Source organism: Motacilla alba, chromosome 21 (assembly GCF_015832195.1).
Source record: "Motacilla alba alba isolate MOTALB_02 chromosome 21, Motacilla_alba_V1.0_pri, whole genome shotgun sequence".
Taxonomy (NCBI): Eukaryota; Metazoa; Chordata; class Aves; order Passeriformes; family Motacillidae; genus Motacilla; species Motacilla alba.
The window spans coordinates 6,265,276-6,277,807 of NC_052036.1; the positions used below are offsets into that span (position 1 = coordinate 6,265,276).

The 12,532-nt window shown below is 59.5% G+C and overlaps 1 protein-coding gene across 3 annotated transcripts; it reads right to left on the reverse strand.

The window, feature by feature from the left end:
• Positions 1-623: 623 nt before the first annotated feature.
• On the reverse strand, positions 624-10,696 carry MFAP2 (microfibril associated protein 2). Of its 3 annotated transcripts, none has more exons than XM_038159959.1 (9): positions 10,653-10,696; positions 6,495-6,586; positions 3,086-3,172; positions 2,398-2,424; positions 2,235-2,321; positions 1,706-1,747; positions 1,387-1,474; positions 1,213-1,286; positions 624-833 (listed from the first exon to the last, which is right to left on the reverse strand). In XM_038159959.1, the coding sequence occupies exons 2-9, from the start codon at positions 6,529-6,531 to the stop codon at positions 730-732; spliced, it is 546 nt and encodes a 181-aa protein (XP_038015887.1). In that variant the 5' UTR covers positions 6,532-6,586; positions 10,653-10,696; the 3' UTR covers positions 624-729. The 3 variants fall into 3 exon arrangements, with proteins under 3 accessions (XP_038015887.1, XP_038015886.1, XP_038015885.1); XM_038159958.1 differs by lacking the exon at positions 10,653-10,696 and adding an exon at positions 10,550-10,645; XM_038159957.1 differs by lacking the exons at positions 6,495-6,586; positions 10,653-10,696 and adding an exon at positions 4,172-4,315.
• Between the last annotated feature and the right edge of the window lie 1,836 nt (positions 10,697-12,532).

Genomic DNA, 12,532 nt, shown 5'->3' on the forward strand with positions numbered 1-12,532 from the left:
AGGAAGGAGCCGGGAGCCCAAAAATCTGGAATAACCCCAAAGGAAGGAGCCGGGAGCCCAAAAATCAGGAATAACCCTAAAGGAAGGAGCCGGGAGCCCAAAAAATGGGGAATAACCCCAAAGGAAGGAGCCGGGAGCCCAGAAATCGGGAATAACCCCAAAGGAATGAGCCGGGAGCCCAGAAATGGGGAATAACCCCAAAGGAATGAGCCGGGAGCCCAAAAATCGGGAATAACCCCAAAGGAAGGAGCCGGGAGCCCAGAAATTGGGAATAACCCCAAAGAAAGGAGCCAGGAGCCCAAAAATCAGGAATAATCCCAAAGGAAGGAGCCGGGAGCCCAAAAATGGGGAATAACCCCAAAGGAAGGAGCCGGGAGCCCAAAAATGGGGAATAACCCCAAAGGAAGGAGCTGGGAGCCCAAATATTTGGAATAACCCCAAAGGAATGAGCCGGGAGCCCAAAATCGGGAATAACCCCAAAGGAATGAGCCGGGAGCCCAAAATGGGGAATAACCCCAAAGGAATGAGCCGGGAGCTGCAGGACGCCTCCACTCCGTTGGGACCCTGCAGGGCTCCCCGTCCCGCGGACCAGAGAAAGGCACAGGAATAACAAACCCCCCCGATTTAATTATTATGTGCACAAAGAAAAGAGGGATCCCGGGGTGTCGGGGCGCTGCTCCTTCATGCACGGGAGCGGCGGGGCCGGGCGGGGCCGGGCGGGGCCGGGGCTCAGCAGCCGCCGCAGCTGCGGGCGCAGGAGGCGCCCACGCTCTGGCACAGGCCGCTCGTGGCCATCACCCCGCACTTGGAGAACTTGTCCCGGCACAGGTCGGCTGCGGGGAGCGAGGGGTTATCCCTGGATAATCGGGAACGCGCCGGGAGAGCAGCGAGGGGAGCCCCCCAGCCCAGCCCCACCGCTCTGCGCGACCCCGCTCTGCTCCGTGTCGGGAGCTTCGGGAGCAGCGAGGGACCCCCGCCCCATTGGGGCACACCCCGGCCACCCCCACAGCCGACCCCGCTCTGCTCCGGGGGTGTCGGGAGCTTCGGGAGCAGCGAGGGACCCCCGCCCCATTGGGGCACACCCCGGCCACCCCCACAGCCGACCCCGCTCTGCTCCGGGGGTCTCCGAGCTTTGGTCCCGCGGGCTGTTCCCTCCCCGGAATTACGGGGAAAAGCGAGATTGGGACGGGGCCGGTGCCGGTTCTCCCTCACCTCGCAGCAGCTCCTCGTGGGCGCACACGGTGCGGACGCAGATCTCCTTGTTGATGACGTAAACCCGGCGGAGGCTGGAATTTTTGGGATAGAGAAAGGATGGGGGTGTAAAGCGGAGGGGTTCCCGAAATCCCGGACCGGGGGGCTCAGGGCTGTTTCCCCTCCCTCACGCACCTGTAGAAGCAGATCTCGTTCAGGCACTGCTTGCAGGGCTTGTGCACGGAGTAGAGCCGGGTGCAGGGGTACTGCTCCTCCCGGCAGTCTGCGGGCAGCGGAACCGGCGGCTCCCGGCAGCTCCTCACCCGCCGCCTCCCCCGCCCCGATTGTCGCCTCCCCCGCCCCGATTGTCGCCTCTCCCCGCCCCGACTGTCGCCTCCCCCCGGCCTGATTGTCGCCTCCCCCCGCCCCGGCTGTCCCCCCCCGAAGGCACAGCCCGGCTCCGGGGGGAACGGTCGGACCCAGGCACAGGGAACGGGATGGGATCGGCACTCACCGAGCGGCCCCGGCTCCGTGGGCTCCGTCTCAGGCACCGCAGCTGCGGGGGACAGAGGGACAGAGGAGAGGGGGACAGGGGGACAAGGGGACATGGGACAAGGGGGACAGGGGAGAGGGGGACAGGGGGACAAGGGGACATGGGAACAAGGGGGACAGGGGAGAGGAGGACAGGGGGACAAGGGGACATGGGAACAAGGGGGACATGGGACAAGGGGGATAGGGGGACAGGGGACAAGGGGACAGGGGGATAGGGGGACAGGGGACAAGGGGGACAGTGGGACAGGGGAGAGGGGGACAGGGGAGGGAATCTCAGGATGGGGCAGAAGCGTCTCCCTGCTCTTTCCCTGGATTTTAGGGTTGGAGCACCCTTGGCACCCACCGGCTGCTCTGGGGGGGCACAGCCGGGCTGAGGGGACAGGGAAGGGACAGAGACACCCGGGACTGGGGGGCTTGGGGGACTGTCACCCACCCTGGGGGCTGTCACCCATCCTGGGGGCTGTCACCCTTCCTTCAGGGCTGTCACCCACCTGGGGTCGGGGCTGGCACGGTTTCCTGCTGGGATTGCTGCTGGGATTGGTACCGGAATTGCTCCTCCGGGGCTCGGGGGGTGACATCTGCGAGAAGAGACCCCGTGCAGGGACACCCCCAAATCCCGATCCCCCCCCCGGCATCCCAGAGGGAAACACTCACCGTGGTAGTCGTAGTAATCCTGAATTTCTGGGGAGAAAGCAGAAACAGGCTGAGGGAGGGCTTGGGGAGAGAACTCATCCCGTGGGGACTGGGAAATGAGATCCCTGGAATTCCATGGTGGGTCAGGAAAACTCCCTCCAGCCCCTCCAGGGATGAGCCTGGGCCACTTCCCACAGGTGGGGATTGGGAATGGATGAAGGCTCAAAAAATAATTGGATAAAGTTCTAATAAATAGTTGGATAAAGGTTTAATAAAGAATTGGATAAAAGGTTGAGAAATAATTGGATAAAGGTTTAATAAAGTATTGGATAAAGGGTTAATAAATAATTGGATAAATGTTTAAAAATGAATTGGATAAAGGGTTAACAAGGATTTGGAAAAATGTTTAATAAAGTATTTGATAAAGGTTTAATAAGGAATTGGATAAATGTTTAATAAGGAATTGGATAGAGGGTTAATAAAGGATAAAGGTTTAAAAAGGAATTGGATAAAAGGTTAATAAGGAATTGGATAAAGGTTTAATAAGGAATTGTCAGTGGGAGCAGAGGGAGGGGCTGGGAAGGCTGGGAATTCCAGGGGCGGAGGAAAAGGAGCACAAGGGGGGGATCAGGGGGATGGGTGTCCGTCTGTCCGTCTGTCCGTCTGTCCGGGAGAGGGGCAGAAGGGGCGGGGCCGTCCCGGCTCTCACCTGCCTGCTGGTCGTACTGGGAGTACTGCACCGGCTCGGGGTAGGCGATGCCCTCGAAGCGGCTGAACTGTCCCTGCACCAGGAGCGCTGCGGGACACGGCAGCGTCAGCGGGGCAGGACAGCCGACACCGGGATCCGGGATTCCCCAGACACCCCGAACCGGGATCCGGGATTCCCCAGACACCCCGAACCGGGATCCGGGATTCCCCAGACACCCCGAACCGGGATCCGGGATTCCCCAGACACCCCAAACCGGGATCCGGGATTCTCCAGACACCCCAAACCGGGATCCGGGATTCCACAGACACCCCAAACCGGGATCCGGGATTCCACAGACACCCCAAACCGGGATCCGGGATTCCCACTGGCACCCCAAACCGGGATCCGGGATTCCACAGACACCCCAAACCGGGACCCGGGATCCCACAGACACCCCAAACCGGGATCCGGGATTCCACAGACACCCCAAACCGGGATCTGGGATTCCACAGACACCCCAAACTGGGATCCGGGATTCCACAGACACCCCAAACCGGGATCTGGGATTCCCCAGACACCCCAAACCGGGATTTGGGATTCCCATGGACACCCCGAACCGGGATCCGGGATTCCCACAAACACCCCAAACCGGGATCTGGGATTCCCACAGACACCCCAAACAGGGATCCGAGATTCCCACAAACACCCCAAACCGGGATCTGGGATTCCCCAGACACCCCAAACCGGGATCCGGGATTCCCATGGACACCCCAAACCGGGATCCGGGATTCCACAGACACCCCAAACTGGGATCTGGGATTCCCCAGACACCCCAAACCGGGATCTGGGATTCCCATGGACACCCCCAACCCAGGGATTTGGGGTTCCCTGCTCCCACCATCCCTCCAGTCCCACAGACACCTCCTGCCCAGGATTCGGGGTTCCCACGGACACCCCCAGCCTGATCCCTGCTCCCACCATCCCCAATCCCACCCCTCTGTCCTCAGGGCCCCGCGTCTCCAGGAGAGCAGGAGAAGGATTTGGGATGCTCAGGGATGCAGGATCAGCCCTGCCCGGGGTCCCTGCAGCTGCCACGGCCCCGCTGACCCAGGGATGCTCCGAGCCCCTCCATCCCCTGGGAGCTCATCCTGCCGCGGGTCCGGATCCGGGGGAAACGGCTCCAAATCCAGTGTGGAAAAGTTGGAGAGACCGGAATCCCCGGGAAGGGATTGGAATCCCCGGGAAGGGATTGGAATCTTTGGGAAGGGATTGGAACACCCGGGAAGGGATTGGAATCCCCAGGAAGGGACCGGAATCCCCGGGAAGGGATTGGAATCCCGGGAAGGGATTGGAATCTCCGGGAAGGAATTGGAATCCTCGGGAAGGGATTGGAATCCCCGGGAAGGGATTGGAACACCCGGGAAGGGACTGGAATCTCCGGGAAGGGATTGGAATCTCCGGGAAGGAATTGGAATCCTCGGGAAGGGATTGGAATCCCCAGGAAGGGATTGGAATCCCCAGGAAGGGACCGGAATCCCCGGGAAGGGATTGGAATCCCCGGGAAGGGACCGGAATCCCCGGGAAGGGATTGGAATCCCGGGAAGGGATTGGAATCTCCGGGAAGGGATTGGAATCCTCGGGAAGGGATTGGAATCCCCGGGAAGGGATTGGAATCTCCGGGAAGGGATTGGAACCCCTGGAAAGGGATTGGAATTCCCGGGAAGGGATTGGAACACCCGGGAAGGGATTGGAATCCCCAGGAAGGGATTGGAATCTCCGGGAAAGGATTGGAATCCCCGGGAAGGGATTGGAATCTCCGGGAAGGGGTTGGAATCCCTGGGAAGGAATTGGAATCTCCGGGAAGGGATTGGAATCCCCGGGAAGGGATTGGACTCTCCGGGAAGGGATTGGAATCCCCGGGAAGTGATTCGAATCCCCGGGCAGGGATTGGAATCCCCCGGAAGGGATTGGAATCCCCGGGAAGGGATTGGAATCCCCGGGAAGGGATTGGAATCTTTGGGAAGGGATTGGAATCCCCGGGAAGGGATTGGAATCCCCAGGAAGGGATTGGAATCTTTGGGAAGGGATTGGAATCCCCAGGAAGGGATTGGAATCTTTGGGAAGGGATTGGAATCCCTGGGAAGGGATCGGAATCCCCGGGAAGGGACCGGAATCCCCGGGCAGGGATTGGAATCCCCGGGAAGGGATTGGAATCTCCGGGAAGGGACCGGAATCCCCGGGAAGGGATCGGAATCCCTGGGAAGGGATCGGAATCCCCGGGAAGGGACCGGAATCCCCGGGCAGGGGGCTCAGCTCACCCCACGCTCTATCCCTCTGCTCCATCCCTCCGTGTCCCGGGACAGCAGCGCCCCTGGGCTGGGAATGCTGCCGGGACAGGGTCTGGGGCTCCGGCCCCCTTCCCTCGCCCCGGGATGTTCCCTGTGTCCCTGTGTCCCCCTCTGTGTGCAGCCGCTCTCACTCCAGCTTCTCCCGGCTCTGGCTCCGTCCCCTCCCTGCTCGCTGCCCCCCCGCCATCCCCCCGGGTTAGGAATCTCATTCCCTGGACTTTGTCCCAGTTTTGTGCCACCTCCCTGTCCCCGCTGGGTTGGTGGCTCGTGGCCCCGGTCAGAGCCATTCCCAGCCTAAAGATGAGCCCCAAGTGGGATCTGGGGGAACTCTGGGGAGCAGCAGGGAACGAGTGAGGGTGCAGCCGCCCAGGAATCACCGGGCATCGCGGCTGCCTCCTGATCATCCCTCCAGTGATGCTTTAGTACCAAAACCTAACACTTTGCACCCTCAAAAATGCATTTTTGGAGGCTTTGATCCCCGGAATGAGATTGTGGAAGGTAAAAATTAGGCTTTGGAACAAAACATTGAGTAGTTGGGTGCACAAACGAAACTTTGGCCTCTAAACCAGAGGCTTTGGACTTCCAAAACCGAACTTCGGGCATTAAAAATTAGATTTGGGGCATTAAGATGAACCTTTAGAGCTCCAAAAGGGCACTTGGGACTTAAAAATGAGGGTTTGCACCATGAAAAATGATGCTTTCAACCACAGAATCAGAGTTTTGGCCCCAAAAGTGAAGATTTGAGACCTGAAACTGAGGTTTAGGGATGTTAAAATGAGGTTTTGGGACAAAAATGAGGGTTTGGGACCTAAAAATGAGGGTTTGGGACCTAAAAATTAGGATTTGGAACATAAAAACGAAGTTCTGGGATCCAAAAATGAGGTTTGGGGGCACAAAAAAATTATGTTTTTGTCTCTAGAAATGGGGTTTATATCCTGAAAATGAGAGTTTGGACCCTCCAGTTGTGTCTTGGGGTTTAAAAATGAGGAAAACCGGTACAAGTGGAGCTAGAAAATGAGGATTGGGATGATCCAAACGGTGCTGGGGGTTCGGGGGTGGCACCTGGGGCTGGGGACACTCACCTGGCAGACACAGCACCAGGAGCTCCGCCGCTCTCATCCTGCTGGAACGACGGGAACGGGCGGGAGCGCGGCCGGGATGCAGCCGGAGGAGTCTGGATGTGAACAGAGGGAATTCAGAGGGAGGGGACGCTCGGGGACACGCAGGGACACTGCCCCATCCCGGCTGTCCCCGGGAGCTGGCTCCAAAAACATCCTCCCCCTCCCAGTCCTCAGAAATCAAGGAATTTCCCCAAAAATGCTTCCCGCCCATTCCCGGGGGATTTGCAAGGACCAAACCCCAGAATATCCCGCGGGCAGAGCAGGGAGGAGGAACGCCAGGATGCGGGATCGCTCCCGGGAGCTTTCCTGGGATGTGGGGATCACTCCCGGGGTGCTGGGATCGCTGCCGGGATCTGGGATAATTCCTGGGATGTCGGGATCCCTCCTGAGGAGTCAGGATCACTGCCAGGAGCTGGGATCACTCCCGGGATGTCGGGATCACTCCCGGGCTGTGGGAGGAGAGGCCCAGACCCCCCGCAGTGGAAATCTGGGGCTCCTTTCCCGAGGTTGCCAATTCCTTGGGTAAGGAATTGTGTCGGGGGATTGCTGCAGTTGCTCGGGCGTTCCCTAAATCCGAAGGAACGTGGGGATTTGAGGAGAAAATCCTGGATTTTGAGAGGAATCCCGTGGGGTTTGGCGGCCTCGGGTGCTTCCCGGCGTTTTCCAAGCCTGCTGCTCCCGGCGGGAAGAGGGGCCAAGGCCGGGAGCCGCCAGGAATGCCGGCAGCCCTTCCCCCATCCCCAGCCAGCTCCAGGGGAAAATCGGGGGAAAAAGAGAAATTCTCCCCCAAAACTCCTCTGAAATCCAGGGGAAGGGCTCTGAGGATGAATCCCGCCGGCATTCCCGGTGCTCGGGTGGGGGGATCCTCCCCGGCTCTCCCGGCTCTGCTGCTGGAGCGGGGAAACTGAGGCACGGGGGAGAGGAGCCCTTTGGAACCTCATCCCTGCGGAGTGGGAGCATCAACCCTCCCTGCCGGGAGAGCTTCCCGGCCCAGATCCCGGGGGAATGTGGCTCCAGCCGCGCAACACCCGGGAAGGGTCAGCGGGATCGGCCACAGCGGCTCCGGAGGGTGGGATCCTCCAGGAATCCCATCCTGCACCAGATCCAGAGAGTGGGATCCTCCAGGAATCCCATCCTGCACCAGAATGTGGGATCCTCCAGGAATCCCATCCTGCACCAGATCCAGAGAGTGGGATCCTCCAGGAATCCCATCCTGCACCAGAATGTGGGATCCTCCAGGAATCCCATCCTGCACCAGATCCAGAGAGAGGGATCCTCCAGGGATCCCATCCTGAACCTTCCAGGGATCCCATCCCGCACCATCCAGGTATCCCATCTAGCTCCAGAGAGTGGGATATTCCAAGGATCCCATCCTGCACCTTCCAGGGATCCCATTCTTCTCCAAGGTGGGATCCTCCAGGGATCCCATCTAGCTCCAGAGTGTGGGATCCTCCAGGGATCCCATCCTGCTCCGTCCCCAGTCCCGTTTCCCAGCCTCCCCGGGCGCTGAAGGCACCTCCAGGGCCCTTGTCCCGCTCCAAAGCCAGCGTGTGGCACCTCTGCTCCCCAGGTCCTCTCCAGCCCCACCACGGCACTCTCAGGACCACGTCCTGCAGCCCCACCAAACAAAGGCCCTTGCCCACACGGCTCATCCCGCGGGAGGATCCGCATCCTCCCCATTCCAGGACTGGAGCCGCTGGAGGTGCTGACTCCAGACCCTCCCTGGCTTCGGGAATCCACGGAGTCGGTCCCTGCCTGGGCTGGATCAGACGCTCAGCCCCGGCTGTGCCTCGCTGGGTCTGGGACAGGCCCTGTCGGCTCCCCACGGCCCAGGAGCCGGCCCGGAACATCCCGGATTAAAGGGCCCGGGATGAGCGGGACCGGCGGCGCCTCCGGAGGCTCTGCCCGGCTGGCAGACCTGGGTCCGGGACAGCGCCTGGGGCTGGCCAGGGGGGCTGGGGGGGACTGGGGGAGCCATCCCGAAGGATCCCGTGGGACGCCAGGGCTGGCATCCTGCAGATCCAAATCATCCGGGTTCAGTGCCCGGATCCCAGCAGGGAGGGGTGGAGGGAGAGATGGATGGATGGTGGATGGATGATGGATGGAGGGATGGATGGATGGAGGGATGGTGGATGGATGATGGAGAGATGGATGGATGGAATGGATGGATGATGGATGGATGGATGGATGATGGATGGATGGATGGATGGATGGATGGTGGATGGATGGATGATGGATGGATGGATGGATGATGGATGGATGGATGGATGGAGGGATGGTGGATGGATGGATGGATGATGGATGGATGGATGGATGGATGGAGGGATGGTGGATGGATGATGGAGGGATGGATGGATGGATGGATGCAATGTATGGATGGATGGATGGAGGGGTGGATCAATGGATGGATGATGGCTGGATGGATGGAGGGATGGATGGATGGATGGATGGATGCAATGTATGTATGTATGTATGGATGGATGGATGATGGATGGATGGATGCAATGTATGGATGGATGGATGGATGGATGGATGCAATGTATGGATGGATGATGGATGATGGATGATGGATGGATGGATGCAATGTATGGATGGATGGATGGATGGATGGATGCAATGTATGGATGGATGGATGGATGGATGGATGCAATGGATGGATGGACAGATGGATGGATGCAATGTATGGATGGATGGATGGATGGATGGATGCAATGTATGGATGGATAGATGGATGGATGGATGGATGGATGGATGGATGGATGGATGGATGGATGGCTGGATGGATCGATGGAGGGACAGACACCACCTCTGGATCCATCCCCCGCCATCCTCCCGCCCTCCCAAGGACACGGCTCTGCAGTGCCCTCCCTGCCAGCCCCGCTTCCAGCCTGCACAGCCTCTCCCGAGCTCCAGTTCCCTGAATTTCCCCCAGTCTTGGCCGGAGCTCGCAGGGTTTGGCCGCGGGACGGGGACAGTCGGGTCACGTCTGCCCCGATGGCGACGCCAGCGGCTGCTCCCGACGGAGACCCCGGAGCGACGCCGACGTCCCCACCACATCCCCACGACGTCCCCACGACGTCCCCACGATGTCCCCACGACATCCCCCCTTCACCAAGGCCACCAAGGACGGGGTGAAGCCGCCTCCAGCCTCGTCCCCCCGGTCCTCCCCCGGCCCGGCCGCTCCCCGCCGGGAGGGCCCCGCGGCTCCCCCTTCCCTTCCCCGGGCTCCGCTCCCTCCGTGCAGGGGTCCGGCGGCTCCGACCGCGCCAGATGTTTTTGCAACTGCACATCTGGGAACAATCAACCCCGGAGAAAGAACACCACAGTCCCTTTCATTCTGCTAAACCCCACCTTCCCCCAGCCTTCCCCCCCCAGCTTTTTTTCCCCCCATTTTCCTTTCTTTTACTTTTTTTTTTTCTTTCTTTTCATTTTTTCTTTTTTTTTTTTTTTTTCTTTTTTTCTTTTTGAGCTCTCCCGTTGCCAGAGAGTGGGAGAACAAAGGGAATATTAAAGGATTCCAATTGTTCTGGCCCCCGACCAGAGGTAAGGAGCTTGGTGCCCCCATCCCTGTTTTCACACATCACCTTTTCCTCAGGGCCCGTCCCCCAAAAATAAATCGGAATAAAAGATCCCTTTTCTACAACCGCTTTCCAGGATGGAAAAGAAAAAAAAAACAAAAAAAAACCAAAAACCAACCAACAAACCCACGGCTTCCTCCAGGCTTTTGGGTATTTTTAGACTTTTTGGAAGTGGTTAAAAATCTCCAGTAACTGTCAGGCCTCACAGAAGGGCCCCCTCCCCCCTCCAGCCGCCGTTCCTTTAGCACCCCAAAAATCAGGGGAGTTTGGCTTTGTGAGGTTAAAAAGCTGAAAACAACTTTTCCAAGCTCTTAACCGATGGAGTTTTTAAGGTGATTTCACAAAGTCCCCAAAATGGGGGTTCAGCCCCGTTTGCTGCTGGGGGAGGCCCCCGGAATTCCTGGGAATTGGAGGGGATTTCCCTCGCCTGGTCCTTACCAGTGAGTGCCGGCTCTGCCCTCGCCTCGGTCTCCTCTCTCTGCTTCCCCAAAACTCTTGAAATGAGAGTCAGAAAAAACAAAAAACCCAGAAAGCCTCCTACCTCCAGCACGGGGGATCCGCTGGGTCCTAAAGCCACACCTGAGCCGGCCCCTTCCTCCTCCCGCGCCGCCTGGGAGGGGGAAAGCCGGGAAAACCCACAAACAGCCCCAAATACCATCCGTGAGATCGCACCGCTGCCAGGGGCGCCGCGGACGGGGTGTGTTGTTGTTTTTGGGGTTTTTCCCCGGCGGGATGAGTTTGAAATCCATGGAAAAGCGAGGAGGGGGGAGGATCCCGCGCGGAGCGGGCCGGAGTTTGTGGGGCTGCAGGGAGGGAGGGATGGAAGGAGCAGCTCCGGGGATTTTTTTGCCACCTCGTCAGCTCTTGGAAAAAAAATCACTGCACCCCCAAAATCCGGGATCCTGGGATCACAGCGCTCCTCCTGATCCAGGGGTGGATTCCGATTCCCCCCAGCAGCCAGGATGCTGCAGCCCCGCGGGGGATTTATCCCGGGACGGGGCGGGAAAAGGACCCAGATCACCCAAATCCCGCTTTCCCCCCAGGCCGGGGCTGCCGGAGGCTGTGCAGCCCCCGGGGCCGGCGTGGGGCCCCTTTCCCCGCTCCTGGAGGAGAATCCCGGCGGGATCGGCACGATCCCAAAACCCTCCGAGCTCGGCAGGGACACGGAGCCAGAGCTGGGGGGGAATCCCGCAGGTTTGGGGTGAAAAGCCAGGAAAGGAGAGGAGGGAGGGCGCTGGGATGGAGGGAGGAGGTCTCTGGAGAAGGGGATTGGGGTGAGCAAAGATTTGCTCCCGTGGGATTGGATTCCCAGCAGTCCACGCTGGATTGTGCCGAGGGCTGAGCACCAGGACAGGCTCTGAGAGCCGCAAAATGCAGGAAAAAAGGGATTTTCAGAGCAGGATGAGAGGCAGATGGGGCTGGAAGGTGCTCCCATCTCCTCTCCTCTGGTTTTCCAGGCTGAAGGACGGATAAAACCACCCAAAGGACCCCAAAACACCTCAATTTCCAGGCTGAAGGATGGATAAAACCACCCAAAGGACCCCAAAACACCTCAATTTCCAGGCTGAAGGACGGATAAAACCACCCAAAGGACCCCAAAACACCTCAATTTCCAGGCTGAAGGATGGATAAAACCACCCAAAGGACCCCAAAGCCACCTCAGCTGCTCCCACCGAGCTTCTGCCGGCCCCCAGCCGCAGCACTGTCCTCATCCCAGCCCTGTTCAGCTCCATCGGGGGCAGGAGCTGCCTGTCACTAATGAAATGAACTTTCCCCACCATGCCGAGGGGAAGCGGCTCCCGGGTGCCTCTGCTCTGGATGCTGCCCGGAGCGGGCACAGCTCCCGAGGGCTCGCAGCGGGGAGGGTTTTTCCAGGCTCGGGAAGCCTGGGTTAACAACCGCAGCCTTGGCCAGGCCTTCAGGAAACCTCTTACCTCTGCTTGTGCCTCATTTCCTGACCTAATCCCAGCTCCCCAGGGCAGAGAGGCGCCGCCGGCGATCGGAGGGGGTTCAGACTTTCCATGGAAGCGAATCCCTGCAGGAGGCAGCCCGGGATCCTGGGAGGCAGCTGGAAAATCCCGGGAGGGGCTGGGGCAGCACAGACCCTCCGGGGAGCTGCTCCTTCCCTGTGGGATGCGGGGTCTCTGCCTCCCGGCTTCTCCTCGGTGGAAGGAGAGAGGTTTCGGAGTCTCAGCCAGGACACCTGGGCTTTTCCAGCCATTATTGTTATTTTCTAGGAAATTCCAGCTGGAGAGAGGTTGTTCAGCCCAGTTTGGGCTGCAGGATTCCCAGCGCTGTCATCCCTGGCTCGAGGCCCTGCTTTCGAGCATCGAGCCGAGCGTTTCCCAGCCCGCCTGGGAACAAGGTGACCCCGAAACCTCCTCCTGCTCCACGGATTCTCACTCGTGCCATCCCAAACCC

What these genes read in the sequence shown, in the direction of transcription:
- MFAP2 (XM_038159957.1), bottom strand. Translation starts at nt 4,211, where the DNA reads ATGAGCTCCCAGGGGATGGAGGGGCTCGGAGCATCCCTGG. An exon ending in CCAGTACGACCAGCAGGCAG is followed by an intron (nt 2,425 to 3,085) that starts GTGAGAGCCGGG and finishes CTTTCTCCCCAG; the next exon opens with AAATTCAGGATTACTACGAC. An exon ending in CGTGCCAGCCCCGACCCCAG is followed by an intron (nt 1,748 to 2,234) that starts GTGGGTGACAGC and finishes TGTCCCCCGCAG; the next exon opens with CTGCGGTGCCTGAGACGGAG.